This window comes from Rattus rattus, chromosome 1, assembly GCF_011064425.1.
Source record: "Rattus rattus isolate New Zealand chromosome 1, Rrattus_CSIRO_v1, whole genome shotgun sequence".
Taxonomy (NCBI): Eukaryota; Metazoa; Chordata; class Mammalia; order Rodentia; family Muridae; genus Rattus; species Rattus rattus.
In genome coordinates, this window is record NC_046154.1 from 31,219,756 (window position 1) to 31,237,406 (window position 17,651).

Sequence of the window (17,651 nt, forward strand, 5' to 3'; positions counted from 1 at the left end):
CCAGCCTGGAGTTCCCAGACCCTGTCTCAAAAAAACAAACAAACAAAAACAAAACAAAAACAAAAACCACAAAAACCAGGCAGCAAAAGGTGACACCAAAGATAGCCTAAGAATAACCCCGCTGCCCCGCCCTGTCCACTTCTCCAGTTTAGGCCACCCTCCCCCAGACGAGCTTCGCTGCGCATGCTCAGCCGCAAAGGCCTCCGGGAGAGGGGCGGAGCCGGCGTGGTTGTTTGCACTGCGAAACCCGAGTGGGCGCTTCCAGCCGCTGGGTTGGTGATAGATTATCCGTCCTCGTGGAGTCGCTCAGGGCCGCTTTTCAGAGAGAGGTGGCGTTTTTCCGGTCCTGAGGAGGGTGACGCGACAGGTGGGAAGCCCACAGTGTCGAGAGAGTCGTGACCCCGGCTTCCAGGCTTCTTGGCGTCCTGGCCTCTCTGTACGGTGACTGAGCTTGGTGCGTTTGGTCTCTTGCGGCTTTTTTCTGTAACTGTCTTCCGTTTACACCTGTGGCTCTCTTTCCATTAAGCAGTGTATTTTTCAGACTTAAACAAATTGGGTGTGTTAGTTCTTTCCTTTAATCCAGCACCCGAGAGGCAGGGGATTCTCTTTGAGTTCGAATCCAGCCTGGTGCATAAAGTCAGTTCTAGGCCAGTCAGTGCTACTTGACGAGACCTGGTTTAAAAAAATAAAAACACTGGGCTGGAGAGAGATGGCAGCAAATAGTTTTAACTGTAGGGTTATGTGAGTGAAATTTGCAAGCTAGCACCGGTGGTGGTTGCCCATTTCTTTAATCCTAGCAGGGAGGCAGAAGCAATTGGATCTCTTAGTCTACAGTGCTAGTTAAAGGACACCCAAGGCTAAACAGAAAAAAAAATTCTCAAAAAATGAAAAAAGAAAGAAATTTTCAAGCCAAAATTCAAAAGGGATTGGGGCAAACTTATAATCACCCCAGTCAGTACAAGGAATTTACGTGTTAACCCAGATATCAAAAATGGCCATGTTACTATTACATGTTTTTTTTTTTTTTTTTTTTTTTTTTTTTTTTTTTTTCGAGCTGGGGACCGAACCCAGGGCCTTAAACGCTTGCTGGCAAGCGCTCTACCACTGAGCTAAATCTAACCCCACTATTACATGTTAATGCTTTGAAGATACTTAAATATTTAACATGTAATGTATAATACACTTAAGTATTTCTCATAATTTTGTTATTTTTGTTTTCAAAATCTCTAAAAAAAATCTTCCAATCTAATCTCCTGAGTGCTGGGATTACAGACATGAAGCACTGCACTTGACAATTTGATTACTTTTTCTCTTATTGGTTGGTATGTGACAAGACTCTCTTTTCTGAGGAGACATGACACACATCTGTTCACCCCAGATAAAGAGCCCACAGCAGACCAGAGTAGCTTGGTGAACCAGTGAGTTTCATTGGAATTACTTACAGGAATATGGATGAGGGGTTACTTACGGGAGCAGCACAGACAGCAGCAGAACCAAAGTGCACCCCAGCATGGATGACAACTCACAAACGCTGGGAACCTGGAACACACTGCACTGGCCTGTTGAACTGCCAGCAGTTCAGAGAGCGTCCTTTCCTATTGACTCAGTTGGTCTAGTCTTCTTCACGTCAGCGGGTCTGATCTCAGAGTTTTTTTTGCAGCTTGGCTTGTCTGAGAGTGACTCTGTTTTTCACTCTGGGAGGTAGGGGCCTAGTGAATCTGGTCAGTTTCAGGGATTCCTCGGAGTTATTTTTGAGTTGCTTACCTTTTTTTTTTTTTTTTTAAATTCTTTTTTTCGGAGCTGGAGACCGAACCCAGGGCCTTGCGCTTCCTAGGCAAGCACTCTACCACTGAGCCAAATCCCCAACCCCGAGTTGCTTACCTTTTAAGGAGCTTCCCTGTGGTTGAAATGTATCAGTCTTGAAGAAACACAACATGTGCGGACAACAGGTGTCCAGTTCTTGTTTAACTTTCAGTACCTCTCTCCCTGTAGTGGCCTCCAGCTCCCTTGGTAGATACTTGCTTTAGTTTCCTAGGCCTTTAGCTTTGTGTTCTTGCCTCTACACCATGCTAGTGCGTGCCAGCATACCTGCCTGCTCTGGGTTCTGTAGACTTTATAGTTTCCTTTCATTGGCCCACTGCTTCACTTAGGGAAAATCGGGTTGAGTCTTTCAGTAAGTCAGTTATATCTTTCCATTGATTTAAAGCTTCCTTAATTCCCCTTAGCAGTGTTTTGACTTTAGTTTACAAGACTTGACAACTTTCATTAGGTTTATTTCTGTATTCAGTGTCTACTATTACCCTCAATGGGATGAAACAAAGAATTATCCCATAGTATCCTACATTTGATGAGTATGTCATAGAAAATAGTTATATTTACGATTTTTTAGATTTATTTATTTTTTATATTTATTTGTTTATTTATTTATTATATGAGTACACTGTAGCTGTCTTCAGACCCACCAGAAGAGGGCATCAGATCTCATTACAGATGGTTGTGAGCCACCATGTGGTTGCTGGGAATTGAACTCAGGTCCTCTGGAAGAGCGGTCAGTGCTCTTAACCACTAAGCCATCTCTCCAGCCCATATACATATATTTACTTTTTTTTTATGTTTGTTCCTATTGCAAAGAAGTAAAATTTGTTATTTCTGGAGCTGAGAATCAGTTAAACCCAAGGCCTCAATCCCCAAACCCTAAAATTTTTAAATATTGACTTTGTTAAAATTAAAGATTCTTTAGGGTTTTCTATATACACAATCACAAAATCTATGAATAATGACAAAAATTTACATTAGTCTTTTTTGTTTGTTTTATGAGACAGGGTTTCTCTGTGTAGACCTGGCTGTCCTAGAAATTGCTCTGTAGACCAGGCTGGCCTCAAACTCTGAGATCCCCTGCCTCTGCCTTCTGATTACCGGGACTAAAGTTGTGCGCCATCACCTCCCCCTTTTTGAACTATTTTACTAAAATCTCTGGTACACAAAAGAAATGGTGAAAGAGAAACCTTGTTTGTTTGTCTTAGGGTCTCCCAGAGTAGTTCAGACTAACCTGGAAGACTCCGCAGCTAAAGCTGACCTTGAACTCTCAGTGATGCTTCTGTCTCTGCCTCCCAGGAACTGTGATTATTCCCATGAGCCACCAAACCTAGAACGTCTAAAATATCAACTAACTTTCATTCCTTGGTTCATTCTTTTAAGACAGAGTCTCACTCAGACATCTGCCCGCCTGTCTCTGAAGGAGAGGGAAAATGTGGGCCACCATTCCCACCTGAAATACTAACTTTCTGTTAAACTGTGATTCAGCCAAATTCCCTTGTAACGTTCTCCTTATCCATGAAGAATACCTTCCACAAGCCCACTGGTTATCTGAATGCAGACAGTACCAAACCCTGTGAGTTTCATTTAAAGATTACCCTTTCTGAATTTGCTCTCGCTTTATGGAATCTGAACAGTCAGCATTTCCACTCCTGTGCTTTAAATTTTAGAAGTTTAAATTTTATGTGTGTGGGTGTTCTTGCCTGTATGAACAGGTACCCAAGATGGCCTGAGTAGGGTGTGGGATCCTCTGGAACTGGAGTTATGGATGGTGTGAACCAACATGTTGGTGCTAGGAATTGTGTCCAGGGTCCTTTGGAAGAGCCTTCAGTGCTCTGAACCACTGAGCCATCTCTCCAGTCCCACTTTCAGATCTTTTTTTTTTTTTTTTTTTTTCCTCAGAGCTGGGGAATGGAACCCAGGGCCTTGCACTTGCTAGGCAAGCGCTCTACCACTGAGCTAAATCCCCAACCCCCCCCCCTTTTTTTTTAAAGAGTTACTTGAGTAAAAACAGCATAGTAGTCAATCAGACAACTCAAAGAACAATGAACAATTTGACACACAGTTTAAAACTTAAAAGTTGCTTGCTTATCTCCAGCCTTTAGGAAGCAGAGACAGTTGGATCTGTGAGTTCCAGGATACCCAGAGCTTCAGTAAGAAAGGTGGGGGGGAATATTGTTACCTCCAGATTTTTCCAGGAAATATTTTTGGGGTGTGGTTCATTCATTGCTGGTAATTCATTCTAATAGTGAGTGATTGCTGTATGTTTGGTTTTGGTCTGGGGGTGGACAGTGGGTTGAAACTGGGTATCATGTTGCTCACGGTTCCTCTGACTTCCAAGGTCTCCTGTTTTTGGATTTTTTTATTTTATTTTATTATTTTTTTTTAATGTAAGGATACTGTGAAGAAAGGGCAAGTGAGACCGCTCAGGGTAAAGGCTCTTGCCTCCAATTCTGATAACCTGTTTGATCCCCAGGCCCTACAAGGTATAAGAAGAGAATGAACTTCTGTAGGTTGTCTTGGTATGTGTGTTTGTACCCTTACCACCACCACCCCGAAACAAATAAATAAATGAAATTTAAAAAACCAAAAAACCTGTTTTGAGAACTTGGAAAAATGTCTTGGTGAGTAAATGCCAGCCTGAGATTAATGGCCAAGACGGACTTCCCCACACATGCCATGAGTCATGAGCACAGTCACACGCACACACACACACACACACACACACACACACACACACACACACACACACACACACACTAAACGTAATTGTTAGAACTTTCACTTTTTACGTGTGCCTGTGTGAATTTCAGCACACACCACATGCCTGTGTGAATCTCCTCAGCACACCACATACATGCCTGTGTGAATCTCAGCACATACCACATGCCTGTGTGAATCTCCTCAGCACACCACATGCCTGTCTTTTTTTTTTTTTCTTTTTTTTTTTTTTTTTGGTTCTTTTTTTTTTTTTTTGGAGCTGGGGACCAGACCCAGGACCTTGCCTTCCTAGGCAAAGCGCTCTACCACTGGCTAAATCCCAACCCCTGATAATAGTTGTACTCAGTTTATATCTGAGAGAAAAGTCTTTTTTTTTTTTTTTCCTTTTCTTTTTTTTGAGCTGGGGACCGAACCCAGGGCCTTACTTCCTAGGCAAGCGCTCTCTACCACTGAGCTAAATCCCCAACCCCCATGCCTGTGTCAATCTCCTCAGCACACCACACCACATGTATGCGAGCGCTGGAGGAGGCCGGAAGCTGGGGTTGCATCTCTTGAAACTGGAGTTACAGACCTGGGAACTGAACCCAGGTCCTCTGTAAGAGTAACAAAGTGCCCTTAACCAGTGAGCCACCCTTCTAGTCCTAAATGTAAGTCCTAAGAAAAATTTTTTTAAACAATTGGGAAATACTGGGTGAACGGGAAGAAAACACGCACAGCATTGTACCACAGCTTGGTGCTCAGGGCAGTTATATGCAGGGTCCAGCAGGCTCTCATTTAATTTGCCATTTTCTGTTGAATTGCCTAGTTGCCTTGAGTTCACTTTGTACATTACTTTCAATTCTCTATTTTAAGAGTATTGTCAAACCCAGCAACCTATAATTCAGAAGAAAAGAAACTTACATTTTCAGGCAGTGGTAATAGAATTAAATCATAATTTTGTTTGATCAATCAAATAGCCAATTTAGTCTACTTTCTAAAATTGCCTTTGAATATCATGCTATTGCGTGTTCCTTTTCATATCCCAAAGTATCCTCTAAAATGAAAGGTGCATACGTATGTAAATGAGAATTCTGTTTCTTCCTGTTTCTCAAGCTCCACAGCCGACATCTCTGTTCTCACCTGACGTGAGTAAAATGCTTCCTGCAGTTCCAGGCACAGCTGCTCAGCTTTCCTGTTCCAGTTGTAGAAGAGTCTTTCGGGAGGGACAGACAGCTTTTCAGAGGAAAGGGTCTGCTGAGCTTTTCTGCTCGAGACTCTGCATCGATGGGTGCCCTTTACCTGCTATGTCCCCAGCTCCTCTCAAAAGAATGTGCTTAAACTGCTCAAGGTACGGAAGGCAAAGCAAGGCCTTTTATTTTGCTGCAAAGATCTTGCTCAGCGTTTTGGTTATAATTGTATGTGTTTCGCCTTCTCTGAGGATGGGAAACCGTGGGTAAATGAAAAGAATTTGCTTCTGTTTCAGTTCCTTTAAGATCACTCAGAAGTAGTTTTGGTGGTGGAAGGGTTTCCACAAATTTACTTTGGATGGGTGGAGAAGCATTGAGAATCTCTTTGTTAGAGTTTGTTTTGTTAAATAAATGTGAGAATTGAGAGCATCGAATAAGCTGTTTTCCATGCTCAGAACGTGGATAAAGTATGGGTTTTGGTGTCTTGGGTTTGTTTTGGTTTTGGGTTTTTTGTTTGTTGGTTGGTTGGTTTTGTCTTTTTGAGTCAGGGACTCACCTGAGATGATTTTCTCATGTTTGCTCCCAGTTCCCGTGGAAGATTTTTTGTTGAGACACGGTCTCACTATGTAGCCTCTGGCTACCGAGGAGTTCACTGTGGAGAACAGGCTGGACTTGAACTCAGAGATCCTCCTGTCTCTGCTTTCCGAGTGCTGGGACCATAGGAGTGTGTCACCACACTGCACTACCTACACTCACTAATAGGCTCACAGACCCTTTGCTTCAATTCCTTATTTGGCTGGTGTTTCCAATGCTGTCTTTTGTTTCAGGTCCTATTTTCTGGAACTCTACCTATTTCTTTCTTTTTTTTTTTTCGTTTTCTTTTTCTCTTTAAAGTTCTTTTATTTTGTTTTGTATATGAATGTTTTCTCTACTCATATGTCTGTGTACCACATGCATATCCTGTGCCTGCAGAGGGCATTTGATTCATTGAAACTGAAGTTGCAGGCAGTTGTGAGCCACCATGGAGGTTGCTGGAAATTAAACACAGGTCCTCTGCAAGAGCAACCAGTGCTCTTGAGCACTGCCCCACCCTCTGGCTCTCCCTTGCTCTTTCCAGTCCTATAGGACCTACTATGTCCAGTTTTCCCTTTGGCTGTAAGTCATAGGGCATTCTCTTCAGTCTACTTTCTCTTTCTGCAGAGTCATAAACCTGGAAGGGACAGTAGAGATCACCCAGTGCAGACCTTTTCTTTTGGTTTTGAGGAAACTGAGGCCCTGAGGAGTTAAGGCACTGTGTTGCTATGGTTAGCATATACGCACTACATTTCTTCAGCCCCAGCTTTGCCACATGTCACAGGCGTTGAAAAAGACTCATGCAAGAAAGAATTTGCTGTGTAAGTTGTTCTTTTAAGGAGTAACAATCAGGTATGATGAGAAGAAATAGACAACATTGGCTTCTCTGGAATATACATGCATATATATGTAAGAAATCGTGGTTTGGTTAAAAGGTGATAGCCATGCTTAGACTGGGAGAAGCCATCATTATTCATAATAATAACATGCTTTTATTGGGACTTTTAAAATCTATTTTCTTTTGCATGTTTTGGTGTTTTGCCTGCATGTTTATATATGTGCCACATGCCTGCCTGGTGCCTGGGGAAATTGGAATAAGACGTTCTGTTTTCTGGAGCTGTAGTCACAGATGGTTGTGAGCCACCATGTGGTTGCTGGGAATTGAACTCAGGTCCTCTGGAAGAGCAGCAGTGCTCTGAACCACTGAGCCATCTCTGCAGCCCTTTTATTGAGACTTTTAAAAAATTTCACATTCCATGGCGTCTTTTGGTTTTCTCAGACAGGGTTTCTCTGGGTACCCCTGGCAATCCTGGGACTTGCTCTGCAGACCAGGCTGGCCTCAAATTCACAGAGCTCTACCTACCTCTGCCTCCTGAGTGCTGGGATTAAATGTGTGCGCCACTGCCTGACTGAAGTACCAAAATTTTAAGTCATTTTTAAGGCTTCTTATTTTAGCAATGATTTAATATCTTTAGCTGATATTTAATGTTTCTGTTTAATGAAGCAAAATGAAGGATAACTTTGAAGATGACATTTAAAATATTACAAAGAGACTTTTTATTGAAAACTATTAAGATACGTTTAAGAAGAATTCTTTCCACACTTTAGTATTGGAAATAAAAAGAAATTCTGAAGACAAATCATTCTGGTCCAAAACAGGCCTAGTCAGTAATGTTTAATGTATTTACAGGCCAGTTGACACCGTACACTGTTATTTTTAGATAACTGTAAGGATCCTTCTAACATGGTTAGCTTTTTTTCTTTCTTTTCTTTTGAATTTTAAGCCTCATTATATTAAAAAAAAAAATCACACACCAACGTTAACCAGACCCGAAGAGTATCCAACTCAGTGTACTGTGTACAGGTGCAGTAGCCATTGAGAATGGAAGCTGTGGAACCTCCTATTGGACCTGAACACTTTTACTATCGGATATATTTATACTTACCTACCACAGAAAATAAAACAATTCATGAGAGAGTTAAAACTAGAACATATTTTTAAAATCCCTGCCAATCTCATCAGAAAAGCTGTCAAGTAATACAAATTGATTAAGCTAGAGATGTCAGATACAGGTTTCCTAAAATAATTTCTAATCTTTATTTATTTATTTTTATTTTATGTGCATTGGTGTTTTACATCTGTGTCTATGTGAAGGTGTATGAGGGTGTCAGATTGTAGAGTTAGTTACAGATAGTTGTGAGCTGCTATGTGGGTTCTGGGAATTGAACCCAGGTCCTCTGGAAGACCAGTCAGTGCTCTCAACAGCTGAACCATCTCTCCAGCCCTTTCTAAATTTTTTTTAAAAAGAATTGTTTATTTTATGTTTATGAGTACACTATAGCTATCATCAGACTCAACAGAAGAGGGTATCAGATCCCATTACAGATGGTTGTGAGCCACCATGTGGTTGCTGGGAATTGAACTCAGGACCTCTGGAAGAGCAGTCAGTGCTCTTAACCACTGAGCCATCTCTCCAGCCCCCCTCTCTAGTTTTTGCTTAAAAGTTTGGCAGTAAATACTGTGAGTTGTTTACCTTGAAATGGCAGTCTTCCTTCATTTTCCGGAAAATATCTGCCTGATGTCCCCTTCTAAAAATAGTTTAGCATATAGTCTCAAAAATATGATTTATGAAAAAGATAGCTAAGGCTATTATTACTCAGATTTTCTGTATACTTTGTCTAGAGACAGCAGTCAACTACTGATAAACATGGCAGTGTTTTGTGCCATGTCCCCTTGTATGCCTGTGCTGGTCGGTTTCTCTCAACCTGACACAAAAGGGTCACCTGAGGGAGAGAACCTCAATTGAGAAAATGCCTCCATCAGATTGGCCTGTAGACAAGGGCATTTTCTTGATCTATGATTGTTGTGGGATGACCTGCCCCACTCTGAGTGGTGCCATCCTTGGGCATGTGGTTCTGTGTTGTCTTAAGAAAGGTTAGGCAAGCTATGGGCAGTCAGCTAAGAAGCAGATTCCTCTGGTCTCTATTTCAATTCCTGCCCTTCCTTCAGTGATGGATTATGACCTGGGAGTTATAAGAGGAAATAAATTCTTTCTTTGCTGGTCACAGTCAGTAGACCTGGTTCATAACAGTAGAAGCAAACTAGTACAGTCACACCCATATTCAAGCGTATTCTCTTGCCTGCCTTTATGTCTGTGTATCAAGTGCATGCATTGCCCCTGCAGTTCAGAAGAGCGCACTGGATCCCCTGAAACAAGAATTACAGACAGTTGTGAGCTGCCATGTGGGTGCTGGGAATTGTCAAAGTTCAAATTAAAATAACTTGAAAATGTTGTTTTATTGACACCATCCTTAATTTCTGGAACTAAATTGCCTTGTTTTGTTTTACAGTAAATGCATGGCAGAAGGATCCCAAGAGCTCACTGCCCAACCAGCATAGCTCAAACAATGACTCTTGCTCTCAGTTCAGTGAGAAACTGGGTCAGGACAATTCAGAGAGCAAGAGGGGAAGGTGCCCAAACGCCCTGCTCTGGGCCCTTCATGTATACTCACAGAAACTCATGAGTTACTATATATATTTATTGTTCCATTAACAAGCATTTATTGTTTGTTTTTAGAGACATTTTAAATCTAAAGGATATGAAGAGCGTCCGATTGGAGGATAGCAGTTGTAACAAAAACTTTTGTAGCCAGTCTTGTCTTACATCATATGAAGAAAAACGAAAGCCATGTGTTACCGTATATACTGAGAGCACTTTGCCTAAGTGCAGCATGTGTCAGAGGACATCCACTGTAAGTTTCAATCATTTTTAACATCTAGAATTCGTCATTCTGCTTAAATGTCCTTTGTTGCTGTTGTTTTAGTCTTTGCAGTAAAGCCTACCTTTTACATTTTTATTCTGCTAACAAGTTCCGTTGTGAACTGGTGTGAGAGCTGAGGTCTCTAACCTGTCCCACATACTTCAGGGGGAAGCAGTGTCCTTACTTGAGTAGTGCAAAGAATACTCAGGGGTAGAAGCGGGTGAGCAGAAAGAGCTGCTGTCCCCAGCTAGTCCATGAGCGTGTTTGCTGTCATTGGGGAAACTCTTTGATTGATGGTTAATGAACATGAAAAAGACCTTTGGGTGTTCCTGAGAACAGATAAGCCAGCCTTGTTTTGTGGACTAAATGAGATGAACACAGTTTATGGTTTGATACCTTTTTATGAATCAGGATGAATATTTATCTTGATTGTTACATGATGTTTAGTAATGTAGTAATACATAATCCTAGTGTTTAAGAGAGATAGGCAGGCAGATCTCTTGAGTTTGAGGTCAGTCTGGTCTACAGAGTGAGTTCCAGAACAGCCAGAACTACAGGGATAACCGTATCTTGAAAAACAATACTATATTACTCATACTGAATACATCAGAATATCAAGAAATCAAAATCTCTAGCAACTCCTTTGGTAACCATGGTCGAGTGTGCCCTGATTCTTTTCCTGACTAGATGGCATTGTCAGTGAGGCTGGTGCCGTCAGAGTGTCTTGAACTGTCGAGTGCTACCTGCAGAATGTGTCTGTGAGCTGGAAACACAGCTCAGTGGTAGAGCATATTGCTTAGCATCTATGTTCAACCCCTAGCATATGCAAAAGAAAGGGCCTCTGTCTGTGAGCAGAATTCAGGGGCATTTTATGTTTTACTAACTGGACGAGGAGCCAGGTGTCTGGAGTCAGAGTCAGGCAGATCTCAGTGAAGTCAGCCGGTCTGTATAACCAAGTTCCAGACCAACCAGAGTTACTTGTCTCAAAGGAAAAAAGTCATATTAATAAAAGACTAAAATGAAAATTTTCCTGTGCCCCACCCCCTCTAAATTTTCAAGACAGGGTTTCTCTCTCTGTGGTCTTGGCTAGAACTATCTCTGTAGAACAGGCTAACCTGAAACTCAAGTTTAGTGCTTGGATTTAAAGTGTGTACCACCATGCCTGCCTTGTTCTTTCTTTTTTTTTTAAGATTAATTTATTTAGGAGCCGGAATGATGGCTCAGCACTTAAGATCCAGGGGGTTCAGTTCGATACCTAGTGCCTGTATGATGCTCATTAACTACCTAGAACCCTAAGTCCAGGAATCTGGTGCCCTCTTGTAGATACTGCAGGAACTGCATGTAAATGGTGTGTACATACATTCAAGCAGAACACTCACCACATAAAAACCTGACAACCTGAGCACAATCCTCAGGACCCACGTGGTGGAAGGAAAGAGTGAGCTGACTCTGACTTGCACGAGTGATATTGTACATTCCCACACACATGCAAATAAATAAATAGAACTTTGGAGGATTTCTTTGTTTCCACTTATGTGCATAGGTGTGTGCTTGCACATCTGTGCAGGTGCCCATGGAAGCAAAGGAGGGTGTCAATTCTTGGGGCAGGAATCACAGGGGATAGATAGTACGTGACTCAGCACGGGCACTCGGAAACTACCTGGGTCCTCTGAAAGAGCAGGAAGTGCTCTTAACTACGGAACCATCTTTCCAGCCAATTTCTTGCCTCTTCTATTGATATTCTGGACTCCACAGAAAAGAGACGCTATGTATTTTTAGTTTTGTTTGCACTGTGTACCAAAAAGCAGGTGTGTTCCACCGTAGCATTCAGTGATATAGAAAGACGAGGGTGAAACCCTCAGTCCACAGCCTTCCCTTTGTCCCCTGTTCTTACTGAACTTGCTGTGTTCTGCTTCCTCTTTGTATGCTGCTTTCTCACAATAGGAATGTGATTGGTTTTCAGGGGGAGAGGTGTTAATCCTTTAAGGCAAGGTCTGTCTGTGTAGGCTTTGCTGTCCTGGAACTCACTATGTAAACTAGGCTGGCCTCTGAACTCTTAGAGCTCCACCTGCCTCAGCTTCTGAGCTGGAATTAAAGGAATGCACCACCACACCCAGCTATCTTGTGATTCTACCCTGAAGTTAGCCTAGAACAACGGTTCTCAACCTGTGGGTTCTTGACCCCTTTGGAGGTCATATTTCAGTTATCCTATATATCAGATATTTACATTATGATTCATAACAGTAGCAAAATTCCAGTTATGAAGTAGCAATGAAATAATATCGTTGGGAGTTACCACAACGTGAGGAGCTATGTTAACGAGTCACAGCAGTAGGAAGGTTGAGGACCTCTTCCTAGAGGGATAGGTACTGCCCCGGTATCCTATAGTAGATATTAAGTACCCTTTCTTTCTCATTAGCCCTGTGTGCAAGGGCTCATATTCAAGGACAACACTACTCTGCGTTCTTACTCAGTATGCTCTAGTTGCCTGGGATAATAAGCTGCTTTGGTGGCCTTTCTTTTCATTGCCATTACCGTAGCTGTTAAATAAGAGTAGTTTTCAGATAAGCTTATCGAATTGCCTCATGCGGTTTTGTAGCCTGTACTCTGAAATGTAAAGAATTGTTACTGTTTATAATATTTCAGCTGAAAGCAGTTACAGTGTTTTTAGTATTGCATATGATGTATCAGAAATATGAATATTATTTTTAATCTTTAAACAGAAACCACCCAGAATACTTAGATCTTTTCCTTGCAAATCACTGAAACTATCAGATGAGATGATTGTGATTACTAATGACTTGGGGAACCTAGAGATTTTCTGCTCTGTTTGTTTTTCTTCATACAACAGTGCTGTGATGGAATCTTCTTCAGGTAATCCTTAACAGCCTCAAGTTGTGCTATGTACTAGAATATAGCTACACTTTACTTTTAATTTATAGTTTTGATTAGCTTCCATATTAGTAACTTGAAATTCCAAATGAGTGCTGGAGAGATGTCTTAACAATTAAGAATGCTTGCTGCTCAGTCATGAGGACCTAAGTTCAAATCCTAGCACCCATGCAACAACATTCACCTCACAAATAAAATAATCTTTATTTTTTAAAAATATCCAAACATACTGGTAATATAGCTCAGTTGTCAGACTGCTTGCCCAGCGTGCCTGAGATCCCGGGCTCGATGCCCTCCAGGTTTGATGGTGGGCAAACACTCTCCCACTGATTTATAACCCTCAGCACAAAACACTACTAGACAGTATTTTCTGCTTGATTATAACAATGATTTTTGTTTATTTTTGTCAGTTAATGTTTCCATGGTGCACAGTGCTTCAAAAGAGAATGTCTGTCCTAAGAAATACCCAGTCATAAGCAGTATAATGTCATTAGTAAACAATCGTGCTGACCTGGTCGTGAATACTGATCTCTTACAAGGTAAATAGACATTTGATATAAACAGTGTTTTGCCATATTGTTGATTCTGTCTGTCTGTTTCCTGATATGAAATAAGCTGTGTGAGCTTATGGTACTGTTAAAGTATAAAATCTTGAATATGTGCTTTAATTTGTTTCAACAGGTACACTTTCTTCTGTACCTACAAATGTCATTGTGAACGTAAGTTTTATCCTGATTTTTTTTAAATCTGGAACAGATTTTGTGTGTATATGTCTTTTCATACATAGATAGGTTTTTATACACATATATATGCCATAAAGTATTGTGGCTGGAGAGATAGCTCAGCAGTTAAGAACACTAGCTGCTCTTTCAGAGGACCTGGGTTCAGTCCCCAGCCACCCATGAGACAGCCCACAACTGTCTGTAACTCCAGTTTCAGGGGATCCGAGAAGCCTTCTGTTGGCCCCTGCAGGCAGTGGACACACTAGTAGTGCACAGATATACATGCAGGTAAAACATCTACATATGATAAAGAAAACTCTAAAAACCCAAATTAATTTTAAAGTATCGTTACATTTTTATCTGAGGGTCTTTTCTGCTTGTTTCTTTTTTAATTATTATTTAATGTATATGAGTACACTGTCGCTGTCTTCAGACACAGCAGAAGAGGGCATCAGATCCCATTACAGATGGTTGTGAGCCATCATGTGGTTGCTGGGAATTGAACTCAGGACCTGTGGAAGAGCAGACAGTGCTCTTAACCACTGAGCCATCTCTCCAGCCCACAATTAATTGTTTTTAAGACAATCTCATTATGTAACTCTGGCTGGCCTTGAACTCCGGGATCTGCATGCCTCTGCCTCTAGAGTGCTGGAATTAAAGATGTGCGCCACCATGCCCAGCTTCCTTTTGAGTAAATAGTTCTAGTCATCTGAGTAATAGAAATTAGTTTTTTGCTGTTATATACCTAAAAATCCTTTAAACATTTAATGCTGAATTTAGATGGCAAATAGTTATGTTAATACTGCTTATAGAGAATCCTATACTATAACTCGTGCATCTTACTGTGTTACTGCAATAGATATGTTTTTATTGTTTGAAAACTGCTTAAACAAGTGCTATTTTACCATTTCTGTCCTAAGAGCTCAGCCAGTGAGTCCAGCAGTGGTGTTGGAAATAGTGTGGACCAGCCAAGCCTCCCCCCACCTTCCTCTGTGCTTGGTGAGGACAAAGCTGCTCCCAGTGAGGAACTCCAAAACAACAGTGAGACAAACCAGGATCCTACATATAGCATGACATCCGTGAAAGGAAATGATCAGCCATGTTTCTCAAAGTCTACATCCACAGAACAGAAGATTAAGAGCGAGCCGCAGCCTGCTGGAGAGCTGTGGAGCCCAGGTTCCCAGCATCTGCGTCCCAGTGCTGCCAATGAGATCGCTTTCTGCTATTCTTGCTACTTGTTCTACCAGAAAAAAATCAGCTGGCGGAGAGAAGCTTTTGCAACCAAAGGAACTGCTGCTGACTGGGAGAGAATGCTGGAAAATTTCAGACGGCATGAAGAAAGTGAAGTACACTTAAAGTCACTGCAATTTTGGAGGCAATGCCAGTTTCTCGATACCGTTCCACATAACGATTCATCTGTTTATTCAAAACAGATTGAAGGAAATAAAAAGTACCTAAAGCTCGTCATTGAGAACATTTTATTTCTTGGAAAACAGTGCTTGCTCTTAAAAGGAAATGACCAGTCTATTTCGTCCATTAATAAAGGCAATTTTTTGGAATTACTAGAGATTAGAGCAAGAGATAAAGGAGAGGTGTCTCGGCTTATGAGTTCACACATTGACTTCTATAGTAGTACTCTTGTCCAGGAGGAGATTATTGAAATAATAAAGGGTGAAATGTTGCGAGACATCGTGAGTGAGATCAACGCCGCCTCAGCCTTTTCAATAATCTGTGAGGAGGTAGCTGGCAGTGGTGCTGAGAGACAGCTTTCTGTGTGTGTGAGGTATGCACAAAAATTGCCAAGTGCTGTCTTCGTTAAAGAGCGGTTCCTGGGGTTCGTTACTGCTGAGGAGGTGACTGGGGCCCACGTACACAGGCGTATCAAAGCTTACCTGCAGCAGGTCGGAGTTGACTTTAATAAAATATGCGGCCAAGCCTATGATAGTGCCACAAATTTTAGGGTAAAACTGAATGAAGTTGTAACAGAATTCAAGAAGGAAGAGCCAAGAGTTCTGTATGTGCATTGTCATGCACATTTTTTTGAGTTAGCTGTGCTTAGCTTTTGTAAGGAGGTGAAGGAGCTCCGCAGTGCACTAAACACGCTCGGCTCTTTGTTCAACACTGTCCAGCTGTCTGGAGAAATGTTGGCAAGTTTGCAGACCGTGTGTAAGCTAAGTCTGAATAAGACTTGTAAAAAGCACGCATCGCAGTCCTGTTGGCCGGCCCACGACCACTTGTTACTGGCTGTGACAGACCGCCTTCCAGAGATCGTGGGAATGCTGGAGTCCGTGTCACGCCATTCCTCAGGCACAGGCGTGGCTGCGGAGCTGGAAGATTTGTTGGCGATGGTTACCAAGTTTGAGTTTATATTTTGTTTGAAATTTCTTTATCGAATACTCAGTATTACAGGGATTCTTTCTAGAGAGTTTCAAAGTGAAACTGTAGACATCTTTTCTTTGTTTTCAAAAATAGAAGCGATTTTGGAGTGTTTATCTTCTGAAAGGAATGATACATATTTTAAAACTATCTGGGATGGAGCAGATGAAATATGTAAAAAGATAACCAGCAAGGGTTTTGATATTGAGAAACCCTCTTTTCAAAAAAGAAGAAAAATTCAAAGAACAGTAGATCCCTGCAACTCAGAGCATATGATTTTTCCTACTTCAGCAGATGAACAATATAAAATTAATATTTACTACCAAGGTTTGGATACTGTATTAAAAAGCTTAAAGTTATATTTTTCAGAGTTTGACTATTGCAAAATGAAACAAATTTCCGAACTGTTACTCAAGTGGAATGAACCATTAAACGAAGCCACAGCCAAGCACATCCAGGAATTCTATAAACTTGATGCAGACATCATCCCTGAGCTAAGATTTTACCGGCAGTATGCAAGTCTCAACTTCGTCACACGGAATGGTTCCTTAAGCTTCATTGACCTGGGCTGTCTGTTTATTCAGCACGGTCTCCACAATAATATTCCTTGTATCACAAAACTGTTGCATATTGCTTTATCTTGGCCAATTACTTCAGCAAATAATGAGAAGTCATTTTCCACGCTGCCTCATCTTAAAGCATATTTACTTCGTACCGTGGGGCAAGAGAAGCTCAGTAGCCTTGCTCTGATAGCTGTTGAGCAGGAACTGGTAAATAAATTGATGGAGACTGAAAGACTCACGGGAATTGTCGAAAAGTTCATTAGTCAAATGAAAGATAAGTAAGACAAACTTGCAACTCTGAGCTCAATTAAAAGAATTCTGTGGTTTTATTAGAATCCTAACAAAGTTTTGTTTGTTGGAGGTTCTTTGAGATAGATAGGGATCTTACTGTGTAGCCTAGGCTAGTCTTGAATTTGTAAGCTCTTGTGACTGACCATCTTACGTCATTTTTCTCTTTTAAAGTATTCCAGTTGACAGATTATGTGTTAGGCACATGTACATTTAACACATTTACTGAGCAGCTGCTATATACCAGATAGCATGATGAGTGCAGGAGACAGAGCAGAGAAGTAGGAGTCTGGAGTCCAGTTGAACATAGTTTTCTAATACAGAAATCTAGTAAGAAACCAGGCACGGCAGCACACTCCCAGGATCCCACCAAACTCCCCGAGGACTGTGACTCAGTGGTAACATACTTACTTCCCTAGAACAAATAAGGTCCTAGATTCAGTTCCCAGTGCCAAGGAAGTCCTGTAATACCATCATAACAGCCAGTAACTGTGTTGTTAAGTAATTTTTTTTTCTTTTTGGAGCTGAGGACCGAACCCAGGGCCTTGTGCTTGCTAGGCAAGTGCTCTACCACTGAGCTAAATCCCCAACCCTGTTAAGTAAATTTTTAACTAAAACCATTGCTGGGAAGAGAATAATTCTACAGAAGCAAAAAAAAAAAAAAAAAAAAAAAAAATTAGCTGCCTAACTAAAACAAGGACCTGGTACCTACTGGCTGAGATACGGAGTGGCTGAGTTAGATTTGAGATACAGAGTAGGTGGACGAGGCATTG

At 41.4% G+C, this 17,651-nt stretch overlaps 1 protein-coding gene across 4 annotated transcripts; it reads left to right on the plus strand.

Moving 5' to 3' along the window:
• Positions 1-220: 220 nt before the first annotated feature.
• LOC116896475 (zinc finger MYM-type protein 1-like) lies at positions 221-16,931 on the plus strand. Of its 4 annotated transcripts, XM_032897668.1 has the most exons (8): positions 221-454; positions 5,629-5,863; positions 6,903-7,096; positions 9,854-10,028; positions 12,761-12,911; positions 13,340-13,468; positions 13,611-13,648; positions 14,572-16,931. In XM_032897668.1, the coding sequence occupies exons 4-8, from the start codon at positions 9,876-9,878 to the stop codon at positions 16,870-16,872; spliced, it is 2,772 nt and encodes a 923-aa protein (XP_032753559.1). In that variant the 5' UTR covers positions 221-454; positions 5,629-5,863; positions 6,903-7,096; positions 9,854-9,875; the 3' UTR covers positions 16,873-16,931. The 4 variants fall into 4 exon arrangements, with proteins under 4 accessions (XP_032753559.1, XP_032753542.1, XP_032753551.1 ...); XM_032897651.1 differs by lacking the exon at positions 6,903-7,096; XM_032897660.1 differs by lacking the exon at positions 6,903-7,096 and having other exon boundaries at positions 221-367.
• The last annotated feature ends 720 nt before the right edge of the window (positions 16,932-17,651 follow it).

What these genes read in the sequence shown, in the direction of transcription:
- LOC116896475 (XM_032897643.1), top strand. Translation starts at nt 5,598, where the DNA reads ATGAGAATTCTGTTTCTTCCTGTTTCTCAAGCTCCACAGCCGACATCT. An exon ending in TGTGATGGAATCTTCTTCAG is followed by an intron (nt 12,912 to 13,339) that starts GTAATCCTTAAC and finishes TATTTTTGTCAG; the next exon opens with TTAATGTTTCCATGGTGCAC. An exon ending in CTACAAATGTCATTGTGAAC is followed by an intron (nt 13,649 to 14,571) that starts GTAAGTTTTATC and finishes TTCTGTCCTAAG; the next exon opens with AGCTCAGCCAGTGAGTCCAG.